At 50.5% G+C, this 21,689-nt stretch overlaps 10 protein-coding genes across 10 annotated transcripts; 5 read left to right on the forward strand and 5 right to left on the reverse strand.

Annotated features, from left to right (window-relative positions):
- Nucleotides 1-1,114: 1,114 nt before the first annotated feature.
- M436DRAFT_57575 (glycerophosphocholine phosphodiesterase Gde1) lies at nt 1,115-4,730 on the reverse strand (the record flags this gene model as incomplete). The annotated part of the gene is made up of 2 exons (XM_013567426.1): nt 1,115-4,539; nt 4,592-4,730. 2 exons carry the CDS (start codon nt 4,728-4,730, stop codon nt 1,115-1,117), a joined length of 3,564 nt encoding a protein of 1,187 aa, XP_013422880.1.
- A 935-nt stretch (nt 4,731-5,665) lies between these two features.
- Nucleotides 5,666-7,573, reverse strand: M436DRAFT_57595 (glycoside hydrolase/deacetylase; the record flags this gene model as incomplete). The annotated part of the gene is made up of 4 exons (XM_013567432.1): nt 5,666-6,175; nt 6,235-6,629; nt 6,680-7,258; nt 7,312-7,573. The coding sequence occupies 4 exons, from the start codon at nt 7,571-7,573 to the stop codon at nt 5,666-5,668; spliced, it is 1,746 nt and encodes a 581-aa protein (XP_013422886.1).
- Nucleotides 7,574-8,567: 994 nt separating this feature from the next.
- M436DRAFT_57602 (actin-related protein, ARP3 class) lies at nt 8,568-10,068 on the reverse strand (the record flags this gene model as incomplete). The annotated part of the gene is made up of 5 exons (XM_013567434.1): nt 8,568-8,626; nt 8,679-9,606; nt 9,659-9,900; nt 9,953-9,975; nt 10,034-10,068. The coding sequence occupies 5 exons, from the start codon at nt 10,066-10,068 to the stop codon at nt 8,568-8,570; spliced, it is 1,287 nt and encodes a 428-aa protein (XP_013422888.1).
- An 823-nt stretch (nt 10,069-10,891) lies between these two features.
- On the forward strand, nt 10,892-12,899 carry M436DRAFT_86146 (N-terminal nucleophile aminohydrolase; the record flags this gene model as incomplete). The annotated part of the gene is made up of 4 exons (XM_013567521.1): nt 10,892-11,016; nt 11,063-11,262; nt 11,316-12,614; nt 12,664-12,899. The coding sequence occupies 4 exons, from the start codon at nt 10,892-10,894 to the stop codon at nt 12,897-12,899; spliced, it is 1,860 nt and encodes a 619-aa protein (XP_013422975.1).
- Nucleotides 12,900-13,394: 495 nt separating this feature from the next.
- Nucleotides 13,395-13,929, forward strand: M436DRAFT_67897 (RNA polymerase; the record flags this gene model as incomplete). Its single annotated transcript, XM_013567482.1, has 2 exons — nt 13,395-13,720; nt 13,824-13,929. The coding sequence occupies 2 exons, from the start codon at nt 13,395-13,397 to the stop codon at nt 13,927-13,929; spliced, it is 432 nt and encodes a 143-aa protein (XP_013422936.1).
- A 630-nt stretch (nt 13,930-14,559) lies between these two features.
- Nucleotides 14,560-15,714, reverse strand: M436DRAFT_57827 (transcription factor Tfb4; the record flags this gene model as incomplete). The annotated part of the gene is made up of 2 exons (XM_013567468.1): nt 14,560-14,735; nt 14,787-15,714. The coding sequence occupies 2 exons, from the start codon at nt 15,712-15,714 to the stop codon at nt 14,560-14,562; spliced, it is 1,104 nt and encodes a 367-aa protein (XP_013422922.1).
- Nucleotides 15,715-15,887: 173 nt separating this feature from the next.
- Nucleotides 15,888-16,550, forward strand: M436DRAFT_57585 (uncharacterized protein; the record flags this gene model as incomplete). The annotated part of the gene is made up of 1 exon (XM_013567430.1): nt 15,888-16,550. The coding sequence occupies one exon, from the start codon at nt 15,888-15,890 to the stop codon at nt 16,548-16,550; it is 663 nt and encodes a 220-aa protein (XP_013422884.1).
- Nucleotides 16,551-16,894: 344 nt separating this feature from the next.
- Nucleotides 16,895-18,465, forward strand: M436DRAFT_67899 (zf-ZPR1-domain-containing protein; the record flags this gene model as incomplete). Its single annotated transcript, XM_013567483.1, has 2 exons — nt 16,895-17,047; nt 17,086-18,465. The coding sequence occupies 2 exons, from the start codon at nt 16,895-16,897 to the stop codon at nt 18,463-18,465; spliced, it is 1,533 nt and encodes a 510-aa protein (XP_013422937.1).
- Nucleotides 18,466-18,835: 370 nt separating this feature from the next.
- On the reverse strand, nt 18,836-20,787 carry M436DRAFT_67900 (lariat debranching enzyme domain-containing protein; the record flags this gene model as incomplete). Its single annotated transcript, XM_013567484.1, has 3 exons — nt 18,836-20,512; nt 20,575-20,676; nt 20,734-20,787. The coding sequence occupies 3 exons, from the start codon at nt 20,785-20,787 to the stop codon at nt 18,836-18,838; spliced, it is 1,833 nt and encodes a 610-aa protein (XP_013422938.1).
- A 238-nt stretch (nt 20,788-21,025) lies between these two features.
- Nucleotides 21,026-21,525, forward strand: M436DRAFT_86152 (uncharacterized protein; the record flags this gene model as incomplete). Its single annotated transcript, XM_013567522.1, has 2 exons — nt 21,026-21,064; nt 21,277-21,525. 2 exons carry the CDS (start codon nt 21,026-21,028, stop codon nt 21,523-21,525), a joined length of 288 nt encoding a protein of 95 aa, XP_013422976.1.
- Nucleotides 21,526-21,689: the final 164 nt, after the last annotated feature.

Consider the following 21,689-nt stretch of genomic DNA (forward strand, 5'->3'; position numbering starts at 1 on the left):
CATCTCCTCCTCTGTTCCTTCCTTTACTTTTCATTCCTTCGCCTGCTTCCGTAAAGGACTTTGCAATCGATGTGCCGGACCTCCCCAGTGCTCAATGCGTGACTTGCCACAGTCTTCATCGCCTTTGTTTGCGCGGGATGCCATTCGCCTGCAGTGTGAGTTTCGCGATTCTATTTGAGATGATGACCATCGTCTCCACATTAACAGGCGAGATGGCCGAGCGGTCTAAGGCGCCAGCTTAAGGTTCTTCCAATACGCTGGTCCGAAAGGGCGTGGGTTCAAATCCCACTCTCGTCAATATCTCTTTTGCTTTTGCCATGACTATCTCGAAAACAGAAGAATGGTGTAAAAATCAACTTTTTGGCGATTCTGGACTTGAGCTTTGCAAATTTCTTCTTTTTGTGCGTGGAAAGCTTGAACAACGCGGCTTGGCGGGATGTGTGCACGCGTATGTGTATGCATAAACTAGTATGAGTATCGATATGCATGATATATGCTATGAAACAAATGTCTACACTCCATCACGGTATCACTTCTGATCATTTTGCTCTGGCATATCATGTCCTTCCTCTGATTGGCATTCTTTATTGGAGATATTATAGTCAGCAGACTGATGTCAAGGAGCTGGTACAGAGACGCTTCATTCTTGGGTGCTCTTGAGAAAAAAGACATGCAGGAAAGAAACATTCACTGATTTAGACACGAACAAGCTCTCCATCGTCATACCCTTCGCACAGTATATAAAACAGTATAAAAGAATTATCCCGAGAAAGTCAGAATGTCGAAATATGTATTGGTTGCGCTATGATATCGTTTGCGATTTAAAAAAAAAACTGCTTGTTGATGGTACCACCCTGGAGTGTAATCCTGATTCCCGAACATGCAAAACTGGAATCCGAGCAGGTGACGACGACAACTGCAGTAGAAGAGGTAGATACGTGACTTGACGGCGATGTACAGAGATGAAACATACTGGAGAAGAAACGACCCTATTGCTCTTAATGCTGATATGCAAATATCGCAAACCATCGTTGCTATTGCTTCTATCCTATGCTTCCCTCCTATGCTTCCATCCTAACACTTCTTTCGTGTCCTCTGCTGCTGCTCCTCTTGCTCAATGAGCATGTCCATTACTGCCCCCATTAGTCTGAGCAGTAGTCCTGATCTGCGGAACCTCAATAATAGGCCCTTGTCCCTGCTGCTGTCCCTGCCCTTGCTCCCCATTCATCTGCTGCGGCTTCCCATTCTGCATCCCTTTCTGCTGAGCAGCCGTCAACTCCTTCCTGATCGCGAGCACCGAATCCACAATCACGGCATCAATCCCCTCTTTAGCCTGTCTAGCAACCATTTCCGGCTGGTTGTTCAATGTGCCATAACTAACACACACTAAGCCACTTTCCTTGACCACTCTGATGAGTCTAGGGCATGTGACAAGCGGCTCAGCAGCACTGACCACACCGAGTAAATTCCAGCGCGAGGAAAAGCGAATGGCTTCTTGAAGAGAAGAAGCGCGAATATCGCCGACGGGGGAGGTGCCGGCGTCGCTGAGGAAGAGGATGGGGATGGAGGGTTGTTTGAATGACAGCAAGAGGCAGATATCAGGGTTGAAGGAGGAAAACAGCATATTCCTTCCCGTACCCAGATCATAGACTTTGGTAAGCACGGTGTCGACGAAGGAGTTGAGTTCCACGGCATAGGTATCCATATCGTGTTCTTCAGATTCAAAGAGCATGGGATATTTCATTTCAATGTTGAAGCCAATGGACGATGGCAGCGTTTTGAACATTTCTTCGAGCGTGGTGAATGGTGCTTGGATAAAGTTTCCGCGACTGTTGCCTTTGAAGCCCTTTTCTTTGAAATCGCGTGTGTGTTTCATGCGCTCGGACATGTCGGGGGCGCGTTCGTCTTGGGCGCCGCCGAGGGAGTAGGACCGTTGTTTTCGTGATTGCTCTACTACGCCGTCGAGGTGACTTCTCTTTGGTGATGGCGGGCGTGAGCTTCTTGGTGTTTGACCTTCGCTTGCATGCATGAATTGCTCCAGGGTCAAAGTATGAACCGGTGCATCGATACCCGTCTCGCTGACCAGGAAGTCGTGGTAAATGACAGGAACGTGGTCCTTGGTGAGTTGGACATCAAACTCGACGTAAGAGGCTCCCAAGTTGGCGGCCGCAATGAATGACTGAAGAGTGTTCTCTCCCAGTTGCAAAGACTTCATGGATGCCATGTTCTTGCCCAATCCACGGTGACCAATGACCTGTGTCGAAGTGCTCTTCCAATAAGTCTGATTCTCAGCAATGTGCATGTTGGGATGCTGGAACGGTGTGATGATCAAGAAGTTGAAGTTGACAGAGCCAATTACATCCAATGTCTCTGCAGCAACGATAGGCACACTCAGATCGCCCTGAAGTAACATGCGCTTGGAGCCAATGCTGGGCTTGATACTAGAAAGCAGAGCCACACCACGACCGACAATCTTGTCTTTTGAACCAGAATATGTTGGAACAATGTCGAAGAGAAGTCTGACTTTGGTCGGGTCACGAGTCTTGAATGTGATAGGCGAAGTGCTGATGTTCTCCTGAACAGGCAGATCGACGATTGTTGGTTCTCCATTAGCTCCCGATGCGGCCACAACTAGGGACAGAGCAGTGTCTAGCTGGGTAGCATGTGCATCTGCAAGAGGAATGTTGTCGAGAGTGACGGCAGGAACGTTCTTACGGTTGTCCATAGAGCCAAGACTGACGAGCACCAAGGACTCATCTGTAAGGTATCTGTGACCGAAAGTCTTGACAGGCTCTGGTATACGAGGAGCATCACGGCCCTGAGGAACATTCGATCGTCGATCCTCGATGGAGGAATTATTCTTTGGTGATGTACCTAGAGCACTGCCAGGTCTGAGGTGTGGAGAGGGTGCATCGAGGTTTTCGGGAGTCGGACTGAGGTCAGCCAGCTTCTTTGAGACGTCGAGATGACCTCTTAGAGCAGCATGCTCAATAGGCAACCAGCCTGATAAATCGGCCTTGTTCGTCTCGGCGCCAGCCTCGATTAGCAGATTCACAACAGGAAGATGGCCATCAACACAGGCTATGAAAAGTGGCGTCCAACCGTATGTGTTCTCGATGATCTCAATATTGGCCTTCTGGGTTTCCGAACCTTCGAGTAGAGACTTTGTGCACTCAACAAAGCCGAATCGGGCGGCAATATGCAAAGATGTCTCGCCCTGCTCGTCCTGATAGTTGATGTTGATGCCTGCGTCGACCAGCAATTTGACAATCATGTAGAAGTTGCTCTTTGTCGCCAGAGCCAGTGCAGCACCCGACTTTTCAACATTGCGTCTCACGGCATGACTGTCCTCAGCCTCGCCATGCCAGTCTTCAGCCATGAGTAAAGCCTTTGTGGTTCTGTAATGACCACCAATGACACTGAGATGCAGAGGAGCGTAACCCTCAGCATCTTGCCAGATATCAGAATCAATACCTTTGCTCACATCAAACTGACCCCAAGCTCGCATGTACTTGATGATGACTTGAGATGCAGCTACCAGACCATACTGTGCGGCATAGTGAAGAGGGAGGCGACCATATGTATCCTTCTCTTTCAGGACCGCCCTCTGCTCAGCCGAGAGATTCGACAAAACATAAGTCAGGAGCTTGACGGCAGGATCTTCTTGCCCAAGCGTCTGGGCTACATCCTTCTCCTGGACCTTGAATGATGACGGAATACGAACCGGAAGCTCTGCTGCATTGATGAAGGAGTTGGCCTCCGCACCAATGGGAACTGCAGCTGGGCCATTCTCTTCAAGTGCTCTTGCACGACCGGTCGCGATTACCAGGCGGTGGATGACATTTCTCTTATTCATGTCATCATCCTCGGTAAGAGTGGAAATTTGTGACAGCAGATACTTGATACAGTCGAGCGACTTGGCAGAGATGGCTCGCTGCAAGAGATTGAGCATCAGTTTCTGAACAATAGAAGGCGGCAGATCCTTGACAGAAGTCGAGATTGTCTCTTGCAGCTCGGGCAGATTGTCCTGACGGACATTGTGTTCCAGAGTGTCCAGCACGGCTGAAGGCACACGCATACCCTTCTTAGACGAGGCGCGATGCAGCGAACCAGTCGAGGCGATTGAGGCATTGTCATCAAAGACCTTGACATCGCCCAAATTCGAGAGCCAGTCGTTAATGGCGCGCATGTCCGCCTCGGTTCTGCGGTTGTTTGCAAAGGCCTTGGGTTCGAGCTTAGCAGCCAGGTATGTGTTCTGCGAGTGAGAAGACTCTATCTTCTTGTCGAGTTTCTTTGTGATCTTGACGAAACCTCTACGGTTGACTTCACCAAACCAGATGAGATTGCGGTATTGTCCTCTGAGCTCGAGCAATGCGCCCATCAAATCTTCCATCTCTTCCTTGTCCATGCCATCCTGTGGCTGAGTGTTTTGTCCATAGCGATCGTAGAGTAGTCTCAGGCGGCGAGCGAATTCGGCGTGTTTTCTGTTGTAGAAGCTATCGACGTCTTCGAGGTTGCGATCCAGCGCGAAGAAGAACTCTGAAAGGATCAGTCAGATATGCTTTCAGAGTGAATTGCTTCAATCACACACCTGCAAGATCGACCTCGCCGCCAGTCTCGGCACTTTGCTGATTGGCGGCCTTGATCAACTTCTTGAGGCCTTTGTAGTTGATGTATGCAGATGCCCACTCGGGCACCTGATTGCGAGGTAGGTTTTGTCCAAACTTCATGTTGATAGTGTCCAATGGTTAGTTATGATGCTGGTGATGGACAACCGCCACCAAGGTGGAAGATTGTAGAGCAATAGAAGGTAAGAAGAAGAGAGAACTAAAGATCTCAGGGTGACTATTCACTGATAGCCGCGCAAACGGACGGTTGGTTTAGTATAGATGCAAGCAGGGGCAGGGACAGAGGCCATTCGGTCAAGTAGCAACGTCGAGCTAGGGTGAGTGACTTGAGGGAAGCGCAGCGTGTCTAGCCTTCACACACAAGTACGGCAAGCGATGATTGAAGGGTCAAGTGAAAGGTGAAAGATGTGAACGTGTGTAGATACTTCTTATCTAATTGGTTGCTTGCGCTTGGCAGGAAAAAGGATGATGATGGCTTTGTCCGTCGCGACTCGCAGGGGCTGCAGAAGGGCGCGTTCCTCAGGGTCCCCGCTGCAGATCACCGTCATGTCCGACTCAAAAATGTCTCGTCACATCCGTCTTCCGAGCTGTATCTCGTTCATCTTCTACATGCGTGAACGAGGCTTCTTGTACCCAGCGCCTGTGATGCCTCTCTTCATGCTGTACCATCTACTGACTGATCATTTGGCAATCGTCAAGCGTTCCTGAGAGGTGTGTAGAATCTATCTCCGCCACATCCGAAGCGCTTTAGAAAAAACAAACAAGGGGTATGTTTCACTATTTCGAGTATCGTATGACTGCACAGGGCGAGAAAGCCTTATCACACGGAGCACAGTATGCTGTCAAGCAGTGGAAGCAGCTCTACTCACAAAACACAGTTCCCGGTACTGCAATTCGTGCTCATCAAGAGATACTTTTGACATCGTTCTCTGTCTCAGCCCATGTACAGTCTAAACGCATTCTATAACTGTAGCCCTTCGTTCCAAGATCGTTATTCCAACACTATCAGCTCCAACAATTTCCATACAAGACCAGATTTAGTGAGATCCAGATCTCAGTTTGTTGAACCAGTTGTTGACCCACGTTTGAAGCCTTGATCCGGTAGCTGTCGCTTTGGCAGCTGTCGTTGTTTGCGTTGCTCGAGCACTTGTGGTGGTGGTGGTAGCTGCCTTACTAGTGACAGCCTTGCTGGTGGCCGATGTAGCCAATGTCGACTTCACAGCAGCATTCGTGGTAGCTTGAACAGAACCCTTTGCTGCTGTACTTGCATCACCACAGAGACCGAAGCCTGCTTGACAGCCATCACCGCAGTATGCAGCAGTACTGCCACACCACCCAGCTGTCGAGCAGCAGTTACCAAAGACAGATCCTTGACAGGTCATTCCACTGGTTCCTCCACAGGTAGCATCCGTCGAGACCTTTGTTGGTTGAGTTGGTGCTGCAGTCGAAGTGGTACTGCTGCTCTGAGGAACGTTGATACCACATTGACCGAACCCAGCCTGGCAGCCTTCACCACAGTATAGAGTTCCGGAGCCACACCAGCCAGCCTGTGATTGAGATGGTCAGCATAAGTCTTAGTCATGAATCTAGCAAACACTTGACGTACCTGTGAGCAACAGTCTCCAAACTCAGAGCCAGTACACATGAATCCTGAACCTCCACCACACTGTCCATCGGTCGTAGTAGCCGTGGGAGCAATAGTTGCAGATGTCTTCGTAGCAGAAGTCACAGCGGACGTAGAAGACGTAAAGAGGTTTCCGGAAGAGCTGCGGTACCAGTTCTCCTTCGGGTCTCCGAGGCACTCGCCAATAGTCACAGGCTTGTAACCAAGAGCGAGAATCCTGTCGAGCATGTAGGCGGTCAGGACGTTTGCAGTCTGGTTGTGGATATCGTGTCCAATGACGAGGTAGTCATCAGTCGCCGGATTTCCTCCAGCAATCCCAGCGTCGAAGTTGTTCTTCGCGTTTTGGATGAGTGCGGGCGAGTCGTTGTCGTAGTCATCTAAAGCATGTTAATAAGTCGAATTCAGTCAAGGGTCGAGCAATTCTTACCAGTATCAACGTCAAAGTAGGTAACGTGATAGCCAAGATCGGCCATATCCTGTTGGCACCCAGACTCCGCAGTGCAGTCGGAGTAAGGTGGCCTCATGTAAGTAGGGAAGAAACCAAGGATGTTGCGCAGTGCCATCTCATTGCTGTACATGTTCTGCTTTCTCTGGGTACTTGTAAGGTTAGACAGATGGGGGTGAGTCCAAGTATGGGATGCAATCTGATGTCCCTCGTTGTATGCTCGCTTGACAGTCGCAGCCCAAGGAAGAGCGGCATTGTCGATCTCTCCTTTTCCGTTGTTGTTTCCAGTGATGAAGAAAGTTGCCTTTGCATTGTACTGCTTCAATACGTCCAAGATATGCTCGGTATAGATGTACGGGCCGTCATCGTAAGTAATGGCAATGGTTCCAGCCACTGTGCAATCGTAGATACCAGCTCCACCATACAAGACATTACCGAGCTTGGGCCTCGCAACAGTAGAAGTACTAGTGCCAGGTGGGATTTTGTTGTCGTCGCATCCAGATGCGAAGTTGAATTGACATCCAGGTGCAGAACAGTAATCTGTGCCTTTGCCACACCAGCCTGGAGCGTGTTAGTGTATAACCACTACATGTCCGTTTCTTAACGATACTGACCAGCTTCGGAACAACAATAACCATCAGCGCAAGAACCGAACCCAGGTCCACATTGTCCTTCAGTATTGGAAGAAGCTTGACGCTTGTCGTGAATGTCAGAGGCAGCTGACTGGTGGCTGCTTACTCCAGTACGAGCTCTCATGGTTCCACTAAGCGCAGATCTTCTGCCAAACACCCTCGGAGCTCCGGGAACATCGCCATGGGCTTCGATCAGAGAAGGAATGAAAGCCAACGAGGCCAAAGCGAGACTGTTGAAATGCATTTTGTGATAATCTCAAGATGAAGACGATCAGGATACGGTACGAGTATACTCAAGCAAGCGAGTGTAAAGGTCAAAAGACAGGGGTAGAACGAATGACGCAGCACACGGAATGCTGGTGAGAAGAACAAAGAAGGGACCTGCCTACCTCATAAACTCGGACGACCACTGAATGTGCTAGTCGACATGTTATATATCCGAAGACCTACGGAACAAGCAATTGCGATTTTCTCCTAGTACTGCACTGACCTCCCTTGCTTGCAGTCTGGGCGTGCTCTTGAAGATCGTTCCTTACTATATAACGAGGGGTGAGAGCAGTCGAAACCGATTTCACTATCCAGAAGTAGAAGTGTGGATGGAAAAGTTGCATGCATCGTCTGTCCTGACTGGGTCGAAACACTGGAACTGCATGAGGTCAAGCCATGGTCTGTTTCGTACTGTGCCTTGGCAGTCAAAGCAAGCGGGACGACGGCTTGAAAGCCCTGTGCCGTGGTTTTAGGAAAAGCGATTCATCGGTCGTATCGTTTGAGGTGTGCATGTGGCTTACTTTGGGAACATCACTCTGGGACATGGTGAAGAAGAGAAGGGAAAGTGTTGTTGATTTTCAAGTCATGATTGGATGTCTCAAGGACGGTCACTGCGCAAGATCGGCCTCGGCAGAGAAAGACCCCATGCTTTCCTCCACGACCCCTGTTTATTTTTAGGCATGTACTCGAGTATGGTGTAACCAATCTCGAGCTCTAGTCGTCGTGAATATGCATGCCGAGACCATTTTTGAATAGTACTAACATGTACATTGCAGTAGGCAACCCTCTTTATGTGCATGTTATTGATTTTTGCAGACGATCTGTCTATCATCATTTGCCTCGTGGAGGCAGCCCTCGTTCATTCAGGATCAGGCGGACAAAACTCGAGGATCGAGTCCTCCTTGTATGGTGTGGAATGGAATATTTTTGTTGATTCAATCTGAACAGAGCGTATAATCTACATGTGCGCTTCAAGTGCTTCCTGGGCCACCCAGAAGAGCGAATCTTCTCACTATTGAAGGACCATATTCTGCGATCTGAGTCAGTATGTAATGTTTCCGAGCAAAGGGATGATAACGAACCGTCGTATTCTGCCTTTGTGTGACAGTAGCTTCTGAACTCGGGAGTCTGACCCAACAAACTACCACCGAACCAGGGACCGTGACGTTGTCGCTTGTGAGTAATGACCTGAACATCAAGTCCACCCGACTTGGCACCACCACTGCGAGCTTCACTAGCCTGGATACGAGCATCGACCAGATGTCTGATATCACGCTGAAGTCTGCGGCCAAAGTTCTCGTAGAGGGTAGAACCACCAGACAACACAATGTTCTTATAAAGACCTCTTCTGACATCGATTGGTGATTGTTGGATGACGGTATCGACAATGTTGGGCAAAGGTGTCAAGAAGTCGGACGAGTAGATCTCGGGGTTGAAGAAGATTTCGGGAGCCAGGAAACGCTCGTAGCCGACATCGACAACAGCATTGCGGCCGTTCGGGTAGTTGATTGTGTGCTTGCCGAATCTTTCTGGCTCACGGTCGTAGCGTGCGAATTCCTTGACGATATCGGGACAGACATAACAGAACTCTTCCTTGATCTTCTCGGCTGTCTTGAGAGAGCTGTCTGGCTCGCCTCTGTCACGAAGGAGACTTTGAACGAAATAGGTGATATCGCGACCAGCAATGGGAACACTTTTGATCGAGGAACCAATAACGTAACCCTCGGCGACAGGAATAACGTGGGTGACACCCTCTCCGGAGTCGATAACGGTACCAGTCAAGGAGCGGTCCTGAACCTTTGACGAAGTCCACGAAGCGGCGAGAGCCAGTACAGCTTGAACGGCGATGTAAAGACCGGCGACATTGAAGGATTCGAACATGATTTCGGCGGTGGCTTCGCGGTTCTCGGGAGGGTTGAGCGGAGGTTCGGTAAGGAGGAAGTGGTGGTCTTCGGGCTCGACACGGAGATACTTGAATATCGAGTTGGACCAGAAGCGTTCCATTTGGTCCTACGTATGTCAGTAATCGATGGTGAAGCAATGGCTCCATATCCTTGCTTACCCAGTTCTCAATCTGACCATGACGGATGGGGTAGTGGAGGCCGTAACCAGGACCACTGGAAGCGGCTAGAGCCTCGTCACCGATGAAGTAGTCGAGATCCTCTGTGCCTCTCTTTCCCGAAAGCATTGAAGCATTGTTACCACCACCAGGTCTACCCGAACGGCCGGCGGAGCTATCGGTGGGTCCTTTGGTAGCGATGGCGGTAGGGAAGACGAAGGACGGGGAATCATTGCCGGCGAAACCTAACGGACTCAGTATAACGAACGTGACGAGTGAGAACTCAGGGCGACCGACCGAGCTTTGTGTAACCTGTACCGCTGCTTGGTGTTAGTATTGCTGCCTATGCGCGCAATGAGAGCAGGAGGAGGCACGTACTTGTCCATGACAACGGCCGGAGTTTGGTTGGCCATGATAACCGGAGTGCTGGCGAGTGTGTGAGAGGTGGGAGAAGGGAGACCAGAGGCCAATGGTCAAGGAGAAGACGAGATATCGACCGAGCACGTAAGACAGTTCTTGAATACAGCCAAACCTCCCGGTGTCGCGTTGGCTCCAAGGGCGTTGTCGTCACGGAGAGCTCGGCCACTGCCTCCCCGCTGTAGTCCGTGCGAGAGTCGTCCAGCAGCCACGCGGTGCTTGACCGCCTGGCAGTTTTAAACCACTGTAGCACATTGACTGACTGTCTCTATATCAAATGTACATCTTCTTACTCGTTCCGCCACTACCAACTCGTGGTTCTCGAAAGAGAATCCTGAGTCTGTTATGACTATAACGTAACGCTGTAGCAACCATCTTGCGCCTACTAGCTATTTGCGAATGCACAGCCTTAGTTAAAATGGAAAGAACAACCCTCGTTCAAGCTGTAGGCCAACAAACATCTTGCCATTCCTCCTTTCGAAGCTCTGTCCTCGCTTTCCTTCCATTGCCACCCACTCGGCCCATTTTTGAGTCTCTTTATCGCTCTCGGTCTCTTTCGAGGGGCTAGTCGTACGGGTCGTCGTCTCTTGTGGATATCATCACTCGCTTTATCTTTCTTCTTTTCCGCTTGACCTACCTCCCTATTTGGTCCCCTTCCCCGGGACTTCTACCTCATCTCGACGGAGCCAAGAGCAATCAACTGTTCACACTACACCCTTCAGTTCGTACCTCTGAAACCCAAACAACATCTAGCAAAGAGCACAGACCAGTCGTCTTTCCATTGGGATAACATTCTCACCCCGTCAATTCACATACGACATGCTACACCCAAAGTCTCGCAAGATCCAAAGGAATGGCGCCGACCAACCATGTATATTTGTCCATGCTGGTGCTGGTTACCACAGCTTGCAAAACGAAAAAATTCACCTCCAGGCTTGTAACGAGTACGTCAAGTAGACTCCAGTCGTTGCTTCTCGCTAACTCGAGTAGTGCTGCGAAAGCTGCCATGATGATTCTGCGTACTGGCGGAACCGCTCTTGACGCTGTCGAGATCGCTATCAAAGTTCTGGAAGATCGTGAGATCACCAATGCTGGCTATGGAAGCAATCTGGCTGTAGATGGAGTCGTCGAGTGTGATGCCACTATTGTCGATCATTTTGGTCGTAGCGGTGCTGTCGGCGCTGTCTCTCGTTTGTCCTTCCGCCATATCGCTGCTCCCTCTAACTGAACTGACATGATGCAGAGATCAAAAATCCCATATCGTTGGCTCGCACGATACTAGACCGTAGCACACAACTCCTCACTCTGCGTCGAGTCCCTCCGAACCTGCTTGTCGGTCAAGGTGCCATCGAGTTTGCTGCAAGCGTGAACATGCCTATCCTACCCTACGATGCCCTCGTCTCTCCCGCCGCAAAGGAACGCTGGTTGCAGTGGAAGAACGATCTCAACAATGTAGAGAAGAACAGGAGAAATTCGTCGCCACAGACCTTGAGCTCGGTAAACTCGTCACCATCCAAGCACTTTGTCCCCTTCGACTCTGAAGACCGTGAGCGGGAACAGAGACGCAGAGCACATACACGTGCTCTTGAAGTCGGAGTCTGGAACGAAGCACAGCCCATCACACCACTGCCGTCGTCGGACTCTCTTGCTCTTCAGAATCATACTCTGAGAACTCCGACAAATGGTCTCCAAGCAACTGCTCTCCAAGCGACTGCTCTCACCCGAGCCCCGGCTGGCTACCCGGCAGAGCCTTTGATGGTACATTCTGACCCATTCGGTCCACCAGGACCCCGTCCGGTCTACAGCTACTCTCCTATGGCCAATGTCAGTCGCAGAGTAAACGACGGACATTACTCTAACAACTACTTTCCGGAACACTTCTCGTCTACTAGCATGATGAACCACGACCTCGACATGCTGTCTGGACTACATAACTCACGCTGGAGCGATCGCCATGATGGATCTTCAGGCGACTCTGGACATGAGGCTGGTTCCGTATCATCAGGCTCTCTGCAGCTACCTTCGATCACACCAAGTCCCGAGCTTGCGCCTGCTCGCGAACACTTGCCTGCTTTGGAAGACCTCGATACTGAGATGGTTGAAGTACCAGGTGAGCAGGCCATTGACTCATTATCATCCGAGCTCCCAGATCTTGCCCCGGCCCCAGCCCCGCTCCTATCTGCGCCACACATAGACGACGAAGATCACGTTACGGATACTGTAGGCGCCATCGCCATCGACAGCTATGGAAACATCGCCTGTGGTGCCTCATCTGGAGGCATTGGTATGAAGCACCGTGGTCGTATTGGGCCCGCTGCTCTGGTTGGCATCGGATCTGCGATTATACCAGTTGATCCGGACGACAAGGATCGGAATACAGTCGCTGCTGTGACAAGTGGAACAGGCGAGCATATGGCCACGACCATGGCTTCGACCGTGACAGCTGAACGTCTCTTCTACAGCGTGAAGAAGACATCGACTGGCATTACCGAGACGGATGATGCCGATGCGATCAAATCGTTCATTGAACGTGACTTTATAGGTGAGACCAGCCGAATACAACGCGAAGCCTAATACTGATGATTCTGTAGGACATCCCAGTGTCAAGAACAGTCATTCAGCCGGCGCGATCGGTATCTTGGCCGTGAAAAGGACGCGCGAAGGAATATACCTACACTTTGCTCACAACACAGATTCATTTGCATTGGCGTCTTTCCACGGAACAGAATCGAAACCTACCTGCACCATGTCTCGCAGCACGGGCAACGGGGCTATCGCTCAAGGTGGACGTGCAATCAGATTCAGGGCCAGTAGAAAGAATGGTTAATTGAGTATGAGGTGGAGGGAGAAGCGCAATGCTCAGAGATGACTGGGCCGGCTTGACCGAAGACAACTTGCTCACCCTACAATTCCTAACAGTCGTAGTGTAATATTCTGTATTATCACAATAATGCATCATGTCAAAAACTGGAGGGGATAAATTGCAAAGTGCGGGTTGAGTTGTGGAGGTCTAATACCGATGAGAAGCAGTAGTGTATTGTGACGAATTGCATATCTGGTCATAAGCATTCAGAGCCACAAGAAGTGAGAGATGCATGCCTGGCAAGTCAATGGTGGAAGTGAAGGAGACAGAGGAGTATATCCAGTCCTTGGCATTCGAGACCAGAAACGCCGGCATTCTCCGCGCTCTTTCAGATTTGCGCTCGCGACTGTTCAAGCTCTCCATCGCAAAACCAAAAGATTTATTCGACCACGCGCCATCATACCCGTTGCCAAACTTTTCACCACACACCTCGCACTCCTCACATCAAAAACCGCAACCATGGCCGACGCCACCCTCTTCGACGACACCTTCACACTCACCTCTCTGAACTCTCAGAAATACGACCGCGTATCCCGCGTCACCGGCACCTCGACCGATTCCTCGACCATCCTTTCCCTCGACATCAACCACGAAATCTATCCTTGTGCTGTTGGCGAGACACTGCAGGTTGTGCTTGCCTCGACACTGAATCTCGATGGCACCAAAGAGGATGTGAGCAAGGGGTGGAGGGAAAAGGGTGCAGAGGAGAATTCGCTGGCGGATATGTTTGATTATGTTTGTTGGGGCAAGGTGTACAGGTTTGAGGAGGGGGAGGGGGAGAATATGTGAGTACAAGCGCTATCTCACATCTTGCAAGTGGTCTGGGGAGGGCACTGGAGATGATGGATGGATGTGTATGAACATTTTTCGCTGACAACAACGAAACAGCAAGGTCTATGTCTCGTTCGGTGGACTCCTGCTTTACCTCGAGGGCCCTTACAAGAAGTTGACTCCTCTGCGCATCGACTACGTCTACCTCTTGATCAAGAAATGAGCGTAGCGACATCTCGGCACTCAACACATCTGGGGAACGCTGCGACAGCCTGCTGCGAAAACATGAAATCAATACCCAACGCTCTCTGGTTCTCGCGACCCACATCACTTCTCTCTGGATCGTCAGTTCTTCACGCGAAAGAGCCGGCAAATTCCTACACTTTTCGAGGATCGGATTCACGGAAGAGAGGCTGCAGACAACACGAGCGACAATCACAAAAAGGCACAGAAAGAGCGCAAAGGAAAAATGATCAATTCTCGCGATCTGAGAAAGGGAGGGCATAGCGTGGAGTTTCATGGCGTTCTTTTGATTTTCCAGAGCAACTATCTAGGAGTCGAGATGATTGATGCCACTCCAAGAACCGACATGCTCTGAACTGCTGAAATTGCTGCATTTCTCCTTCCAAAGGCCCAGCGTCATCTGGCCATGTATTGCAGTTAAAGCGTCTCGCGAAAACCTCTTCTGCTTTCTTCAATCAAGACTGCAGTCTTCAAAAGCCCTTCTCTGTTTTTTCGCAAAGATCGTCCCTGTATTGTATGTGACAGGGTCGTTGAGGCGTCCGGGTAGTGGCTCATTATGATTTGCTCGTGGTCGTGAGTGTTGTGATTCAATGTAACATGCTCAGGGAAATCATCTCGGAGTGTCAGGACCGGGCGTTGGCGAGTCCGCAGCAGAGACGGTCCCATCGAGCTTCCTCTTCTTCTTCTTTTTACGTGGGATCACCACTGGTTTCGCAGCATGGCCTGATAGTGACAATGCCGTGCCACAAGTGAGACAGTTGTTGTCTGGAGGCGGTTGGCAAAAGACTAGTGACACGATTAGCATAGATTCTCGGTCTGTGATGTTCAAGAACATACTCGATAAGCAGATACTGCACACATAACCCAGATCGACAATATTGCGATGACAAAAGCACGCAGCGCGGAAATCTACACCCTCGCTCTCACCAGCCTTGATGAGATTGAGTCTTGCAGTAGCATCAGGCAAATAGCCCATCATAAGCACCTGCAGCAGCCCAGCCACACGCTGACCCAAAGCCATATACACACCCCCCGTCGCATCAGCAGCCTGTTGCAAAAACTCTGGATTCGAATGTGGGGATAAAGTCAAGATATCGATAGGGACGGCGAGGCGTTGGCATGCAAAGATGCTGTTCATGATGGGAATGTATTGATCGGCTATGTCGCCGCTGACGCTGAGGATCAGGATGCGGCTTTGAAGGCCGGTGTGGCTGGGTTGGGATGTGCCGTCTGCGGTGGCGGTTGTGAAGGCGCCGGCGGTGTTTGTCGAGTCGTAGGAGCCGTCTCCTGCTCTTGCTGGATCGTTCAGGGTGGCTTTGGCCATGTAGGTGAGTGCGAGGGTGAGGGCGCCAGATAGCATTGTTGATGTTGAGGTTTTGAGGTGTTCGGGGGTTGTTGTGGTGAGGAGAGCGCGTAGATTCGTGGTCAAGGCCTGTTCCAATTGCGAAAAGGGACGGTATTTGTTTGCGTCATTCTGAATGTCGTTGGTGTGACCGTGAGGGAGTTGGAGGTCATCGTGGGTGGTGGGATAGAGGAAGCGGGCGCTATCTGAATGTGAGGCGATGACGGCGACTTGATTCGAGTTGTTGATAGCCAGGTGGGCGTTGATGAAGACAAGGAGGTTTGCGACCAAGGTGGATAGCGGGACAGTGGATGAGAGCAGGTTCCAGGCGTGAGGGTTGGTGTCGAGGATGATGGTCAGCAGGGATGGAGCCTCTGCTGTGTCGGCCACCTCCTCGTGCGACGACGCGTCGACGGCATTCATGACGGACGAGCAGTCAGACCATGTGCTGGTCGACAAAGGTGAAAGATGGAACAAGCAACGATGGATGATTTGGTCATGGTTTCACGTGCAAGCTTCGATGAATTCCGTCACTGCGGATCCACCTCGATGTCTTTTCAATCTTGTCGCAAACCACCAAACATAGCATATCCAACATGAACCAGTCAAGGAAGAACACGGAATCTACTACAGCTGCTCAGAGACACCTTCAAGCCGCATCAGATGTGCTCCTGTCGACATCACCACACGCATCAGCTTTCCTGGCTCATCAACTCAGACAATCAAAACCAACAACATCATCGTCGCATCCGAGTAAAGTCCCAGACAACTGTCGCGCCTGTGGCAATGCTCTGATTCCCGGATGGTCTTGTTCCGTCTCTTCAAGACGAGTACCCGAGATTTCAAAGAAACCAAAGATCAAATCGAAAGTCGTAAAGAAGCCTACTGTTCCTCGAATCACATATATCAATTACAAGTGTACTCTATGCAACGGCATCAATACAGTCAAATCCGACACACAGCCTCCTGCGAGACGGTCCAACTCCAAGAAGTCAGCACTCGAAAGCAAATCTGCCAGTGTCACTGTTCAGACCTCGACTACATCTATCATAAGACCAACCACTACAGCAACAGCCACACCAAGTCCTGCTCCTTCAACAGCAGTCTCTTCATCTTCAGAACATGGACGTGGTGGAGCAGACAAGAAGCGAAACCGCAAGCAGAAGCTCGGAGGTCTCCAAGCCATGCTGGCAAAGTCAAAAGCTCCGGCCACAGCACCCAAGGCTTTCGACTTTATGGACTTTATGAAGACGACCTGACATACAGGCTGCAGCGACTGGACCTCTTCACTGATACATTTCTGATGATCAAGATCTAATCATATCTGCGATCTGACGTAGAATTGTTATCGATAAGCTAGAAATTTTGCTGATGGACCCCGCGTATTGGGCAATGATTGGGTCGAGAAGCTTCTTTTCCAGCGCTCAAGACGCCCAGTCGCATTGCTAATCCGTCTCTCCTTCACAACTGACGTGTGCAACTTTTTTTGTTTGCTATTCACACCTTCTTACCCAACCAGGAATCCACTCGATTCAAGTCACCGGCATCGACAAGAGTCACCCGTCTCAAAACTAAATCTATACACACACACGCTATCGCAACGATGGCGGCAAACAACAAGCCCACTTCGGTAGCTAAGGACCTCTTCGAGGATATGGGTCGTCAGGTCGAGGGCATGAAGTCCTCGACTGAAGACGGCGATGACCAGAGAGTCGTCGACGAGATTGAGAGTTTGTGCATGAACTGCCACGCCGACGTAATCATCACCAACATGCTCCTGCTTTTCGCGCACAGCTGACTCTCTTCCAGGGCATGACCCGCCTACTCCTCACCCGCATCCCTTATTTCCGCGAAATCGTCCTCTCATCCTTCTACTGCCCCCACTGCAGCTTCAAGAACACCGAGATCTCATCTGCCGGCCAAATCCAGGAACGCGGCTCAAAATACGTCTTCAAGGTCGAAAACGCCGACGATTTTCAAAGATCCGTCGTCAAGGGCGATGGCTGCGCTTTCAGAATCGAAGACATTGATCTCGAGATCCCTCAGGGAAGAGGTCAAATGACAAACATCGAGGGTATTCTCGCCGGTGTCAAGGAGGACCTTTCGCAAAACCAGGAAGCCAGAATGGAGCAAATGCCCGAAGCTGGCGCGAAAGTCGCCGAGATCATCCAGGCGCTTGGTGATATGTTGGATGGAAACAGATACCCCTTTACCGTCTCCGCTGAAGACCCCACCGGAAACTCATTCATCCAACCCTCTCCCACCGACGCCCGCCATAAATACACCCGCACCGAATTCGACAGAACACCCGAACAAAACGCCGCTCTCGGACTTGGAGAAGAGGCAGCACCTGTTGACGGCCAAGACGCACCCGCCACAGAAATCAGACCCGAATACCGCGCTGCCGATGGTCTGGTAGGCGGTGATGCCCCCCGCACAGTCACGACCAACAACGTCGACGACGAAGACATTCGCGAAAACGAAGTCTACTCCTTCCCAGCAAGTTGTCCAGGTTGCACGCGCCACTGCACCACAAACATGAAAATGGTAAACATTCCCTTCTTCAAGCAAGTCGTCCTCATGAGCACCGTATGCGAACACTGCGGCTACCGCAGCAACGAAGTCAAAACCGGTGGCGAGGTGCCCGAGAAGGGCTCCCGCATCACGCTTTCCGTAAACACACCCGAGGACTTGGCCAGAGATGTCCTCAAGTCCGAATCAGCAGCTCTGCATTGTCCAGAGTTGGGTCTCCGCGTGGAGCCCGGCACCCAAGGTGGCCGCTTCACCACCGTCGAAGGCCTGCTCACAAACTTCCGCAAGGACCTGCGCGCCCAAGCTTTCGGACTCGAAAACGGCGACGATGAGCAGGAACTCCGTGCAGCTGCAGACTCCATGCAAAGCGATACCAAACGCACCTGGGAAGAATTCTTCGCCTCTTTGGGGGAAGCCATTGAGGGCAAGAGACCTTTTACGGTGGTCATTGAAGATCCGCTGGCTTCCTCGTATGTGCAGAGTTATACTGCTCCTGCGCCAGACCCGCAGATCAAGGTTGAAGAGTACGAGAGGACTGCTGAGGAAGAAGAGGATTTGGGATTGAAGGATATCAACACTGAGGATTATGGATACACGCAGCAGAGTGAGGAGAAGACTGAGGAGACTACCACCACCGAATGACTAGATGGCAGTACGCAGAGGAAGAGGAAACTGGAGCATGTGGATGATGCAGAGGATAAGATGGATATTTGAATGGCTGAAAAGGCTTTGCTTTGGCATTGGAAGAAGGGAATTGATAGATGATATATACCACATTCCGCGCATTAACAATCTCAATCTTACAAGTGTCTTTGCTTCTAAGTCTCTGTTAGCCGTTCAGGTGTAAATCAAGATGTTGAGGTTTGCCAATGTAGTAGCACAAGTGCTGTTCAAACGCTATGTTAGTCGACTGGAGTGTTATAGAATACAGCTTGTGTTTCTGCGTCTTGGGAATGGTCCTTCCTTCCTGAGTTCCCCCCTCTACTCCACTGATTGCGTGATCTGAGGGTCCTCAATACCTAGGTCCACCCCTTCCTCTCCCCCTTCCGCGCCCTCCTCCATTTCCACCTCTACCCCGACCACCTCTACCCCCTCCCCTACCACCCCCACGATTGCCCTTGTACCCGCCACTATCCCGTCTCTGCTCATCGGGTCTCGGGCCTGCCTGCATCCTTTCCTCTCTCTCTTGCTCTGAGATATCAAAAGGATTGGCAATACCAAGCATTTCACAGAACCTGCTAGTTTGAGTATTCGTGTACTCTCTCGGTTGTCCTTGGACATGAATGCCAGCCGCAGCATCAAATACCGGTGCTGTGATTTCAAAGTTCTCAGGTACAGTCATGTCTTTGACGTTTTCCTCGATCCAGGTTTGTGATGCGTCGATCAGAGGCGCATAGTGAGCTTCACCGAGATCAGGTGGTGCTCGGGCATTAGGGTTGCCGCCGACGCTCAACTCGGAGGCAAAGACGCGGGTGATGGCTAGCCATTCTCTGTCGTACTCTAGCTGCAGAGGGCGGTCGAAAGAAGCGTTAGGGTCAGAGATTGCCGGCATAGAGAGCACTTGCAAGAAATTGCGGTTTGGGAGGCATTTGTCCAGAGCTAGGAAGTTGGTCTTTGTGTTTGTGATGCTGGGGGGATGTGAGATTAGTTGGTTAGTTGACTCGGGGCGCCGAGGAGGTTTTGCGAAGGAAGCTGGGAGTTGGGCGCGGAGGTCTTCTGGGACTGCGGATGGGGGGTTTGTGGTATCTTCGGACGCTGAAGGTGTGATGGGGACTCGTGCTCCGTCCAGTCCTTGTCCTGGAGCTACGGGTGCGGTTGATGGGTCGGCGTCGTCCTCGAGTTCGAGATCAATCTCGTCTATGTTGGCAGGTAGAATTGTATGGGTCTCGCTGGCCTTTGGTGCTGGTGTTGGTGCTGGCTCGTCGTCGTCCATGTCGAGGTCAATCTCGTCCGTATTCTTTGCCGGTTGTATCTGAGCGGACGGCTCATCCTCATCCATATCTAGGTCAATCTCGTCCGAGTTCTTCTTGGGCACCTCTTCCACAGCGGCTCCATTGCCGCTGGCAGAAGCCTCTGGTCCAGATGCTTCTCCAGTCTTCTCATGATCGACCACAGCAGCATACTTGCAATGCAAATGAGCACTGAACCAGTACGGCGGTCTCAGTCTATCCATCACATACGTCGCAGCCACACTCCCCAACTGCCCATTCCTAGCGTCTTCCTCAAGATGCGCCTTTTGCCTAAACAGCTTCTTCCAATCACCCTTCCACTCAACCCCTCTAGGCCAATCATGAGAAATACCCACATCAACCTGCGTGCGTATCTGCAGCAATTTTCTCACATCCAATTCTCTGACGTGATAGATACTCTTCACATCACCCTCATTGTAGGGAAGTCTCTCATGATGCTGTTTCTTGTAATCAAAGCCCTTCCAGATACCGCTCATACCTGCTATCCTGAGTGAACCGAGTTTGAGTACGTTTGCTGCGCCCATGTAGTAGATGTTTGGTGCTACCCAGCCTCCATAGTAGAGTTCAAAGAGATAATTTGCTGCTTCATGGTTTCCGCCGACGAAAATGGTTAGATAGGGTGCTTTGCGTGTTCCGGAGTAGTATTCGTGAAAGTCGTGCATGTCGCGATATCTTGCTGGCATGGATACACATTGTAGATCATGTGCATTGCGTACTGACTGTTTTTTGTGAGTTTAGTATTTGTTGTTGGTGTTCGCAGAAGCATTAGAAAATCGAGTACCTGGAAGTCACCGCCGATGATGAGAAGATCTACTCCGGGCCATCCTTTCACGGCACATGCTCGTTCGATAGACGCGTAGATTGCGTGAAGTGTGCCATGACCCTGTTTGGTTGTGAGCCAGAAACATCACAATGTGGTGGAGGGGTAATTGCAACATACGCATCCTTCTACAGCGATTCGGACGCCATGTTCTTCGGATAACTGCGGCTCCATCTTCAAACCACTATCTCTGAATGCGAGATCTGTTACTCAAGACCAAGAGTTGATGCAGAGAAGGGATGTAGAGAGATGAAGTGTCTCGTAGAAAGTGATGTCTTGGCATGTCAAACCGCACCTTCTCATCGAACATACAAGTCACGTACAAGTTGCTGCCTCCTAATCAATACTCACATAACACACTGAACTGTCCGTTACCGTATATCGCACTCGAACACTCAATCACAAGCACAACATGTCATCTTTCTCATCACAAAACGATCTCTTGCAATGCGTAAGCAACAACAATTTCTATCACCACTACAAATCCAAAATAAATTCAGAAAATGTACATACCCATCGAATTTCACTCACCTTGATCTTTATTTCCATCTCTTTACCATCTGTACTGTCTCCACTCAGTCTCAGTCTCACTTCCATCCCACATCCCTCACCCTCCCAAAGTACCATCATATTCTCCACAATTCCTAACTCCTCATCACACAGCTCTTCATCAACCTCCGCAACGCCGCAGCCTCCTGGGGCACCGAAAGCAAACAATACAAAGAAGTGCAAAAAATGGTCTACGCCCATCTCGCAGAAATGCAAGCGCAAGGTCTGAAAACAGATTTGAGTGGAGTGAGAGCACAGCAATTGCAGGAAGCGGATGAGCTGTCCATGGCATTTCAGAAATTGGATTTGGAGTTGAAGACGCAAGAGGCCGAGGCTGGGGCTGGTGAGAAGATGCAGCAGTAAAGGAGGGTTGAGGGAAAGAAAGATGCATTGGGATTGAAGTCTGGAAGGTGCTGAGTTAGCATTGGTGTGTTTAATTTGCTTTGTTAATGTCACAGGACATGGAAGGCGGCGTTCAATAACATCACGGCTGCCAAAGACTGATTAAGGTATACGGGTCATATAGC

This window comes from Aureobasidium namibiae (genome assembly GCF_000721765.1).
Source record: "Aureobasidium namibiae CBS 147.97 unplaced genomic scaffold scaffold_25, whole genome shotgun sequence".
Taxonomy (NCBI): domain Eukaryota; kingdom Fungi; phylum Ascomycota; class Dothideomycetes; order Dothideales; family Saccotheciaceae; genus Aureobasidium; species Aureobasidium namibiae.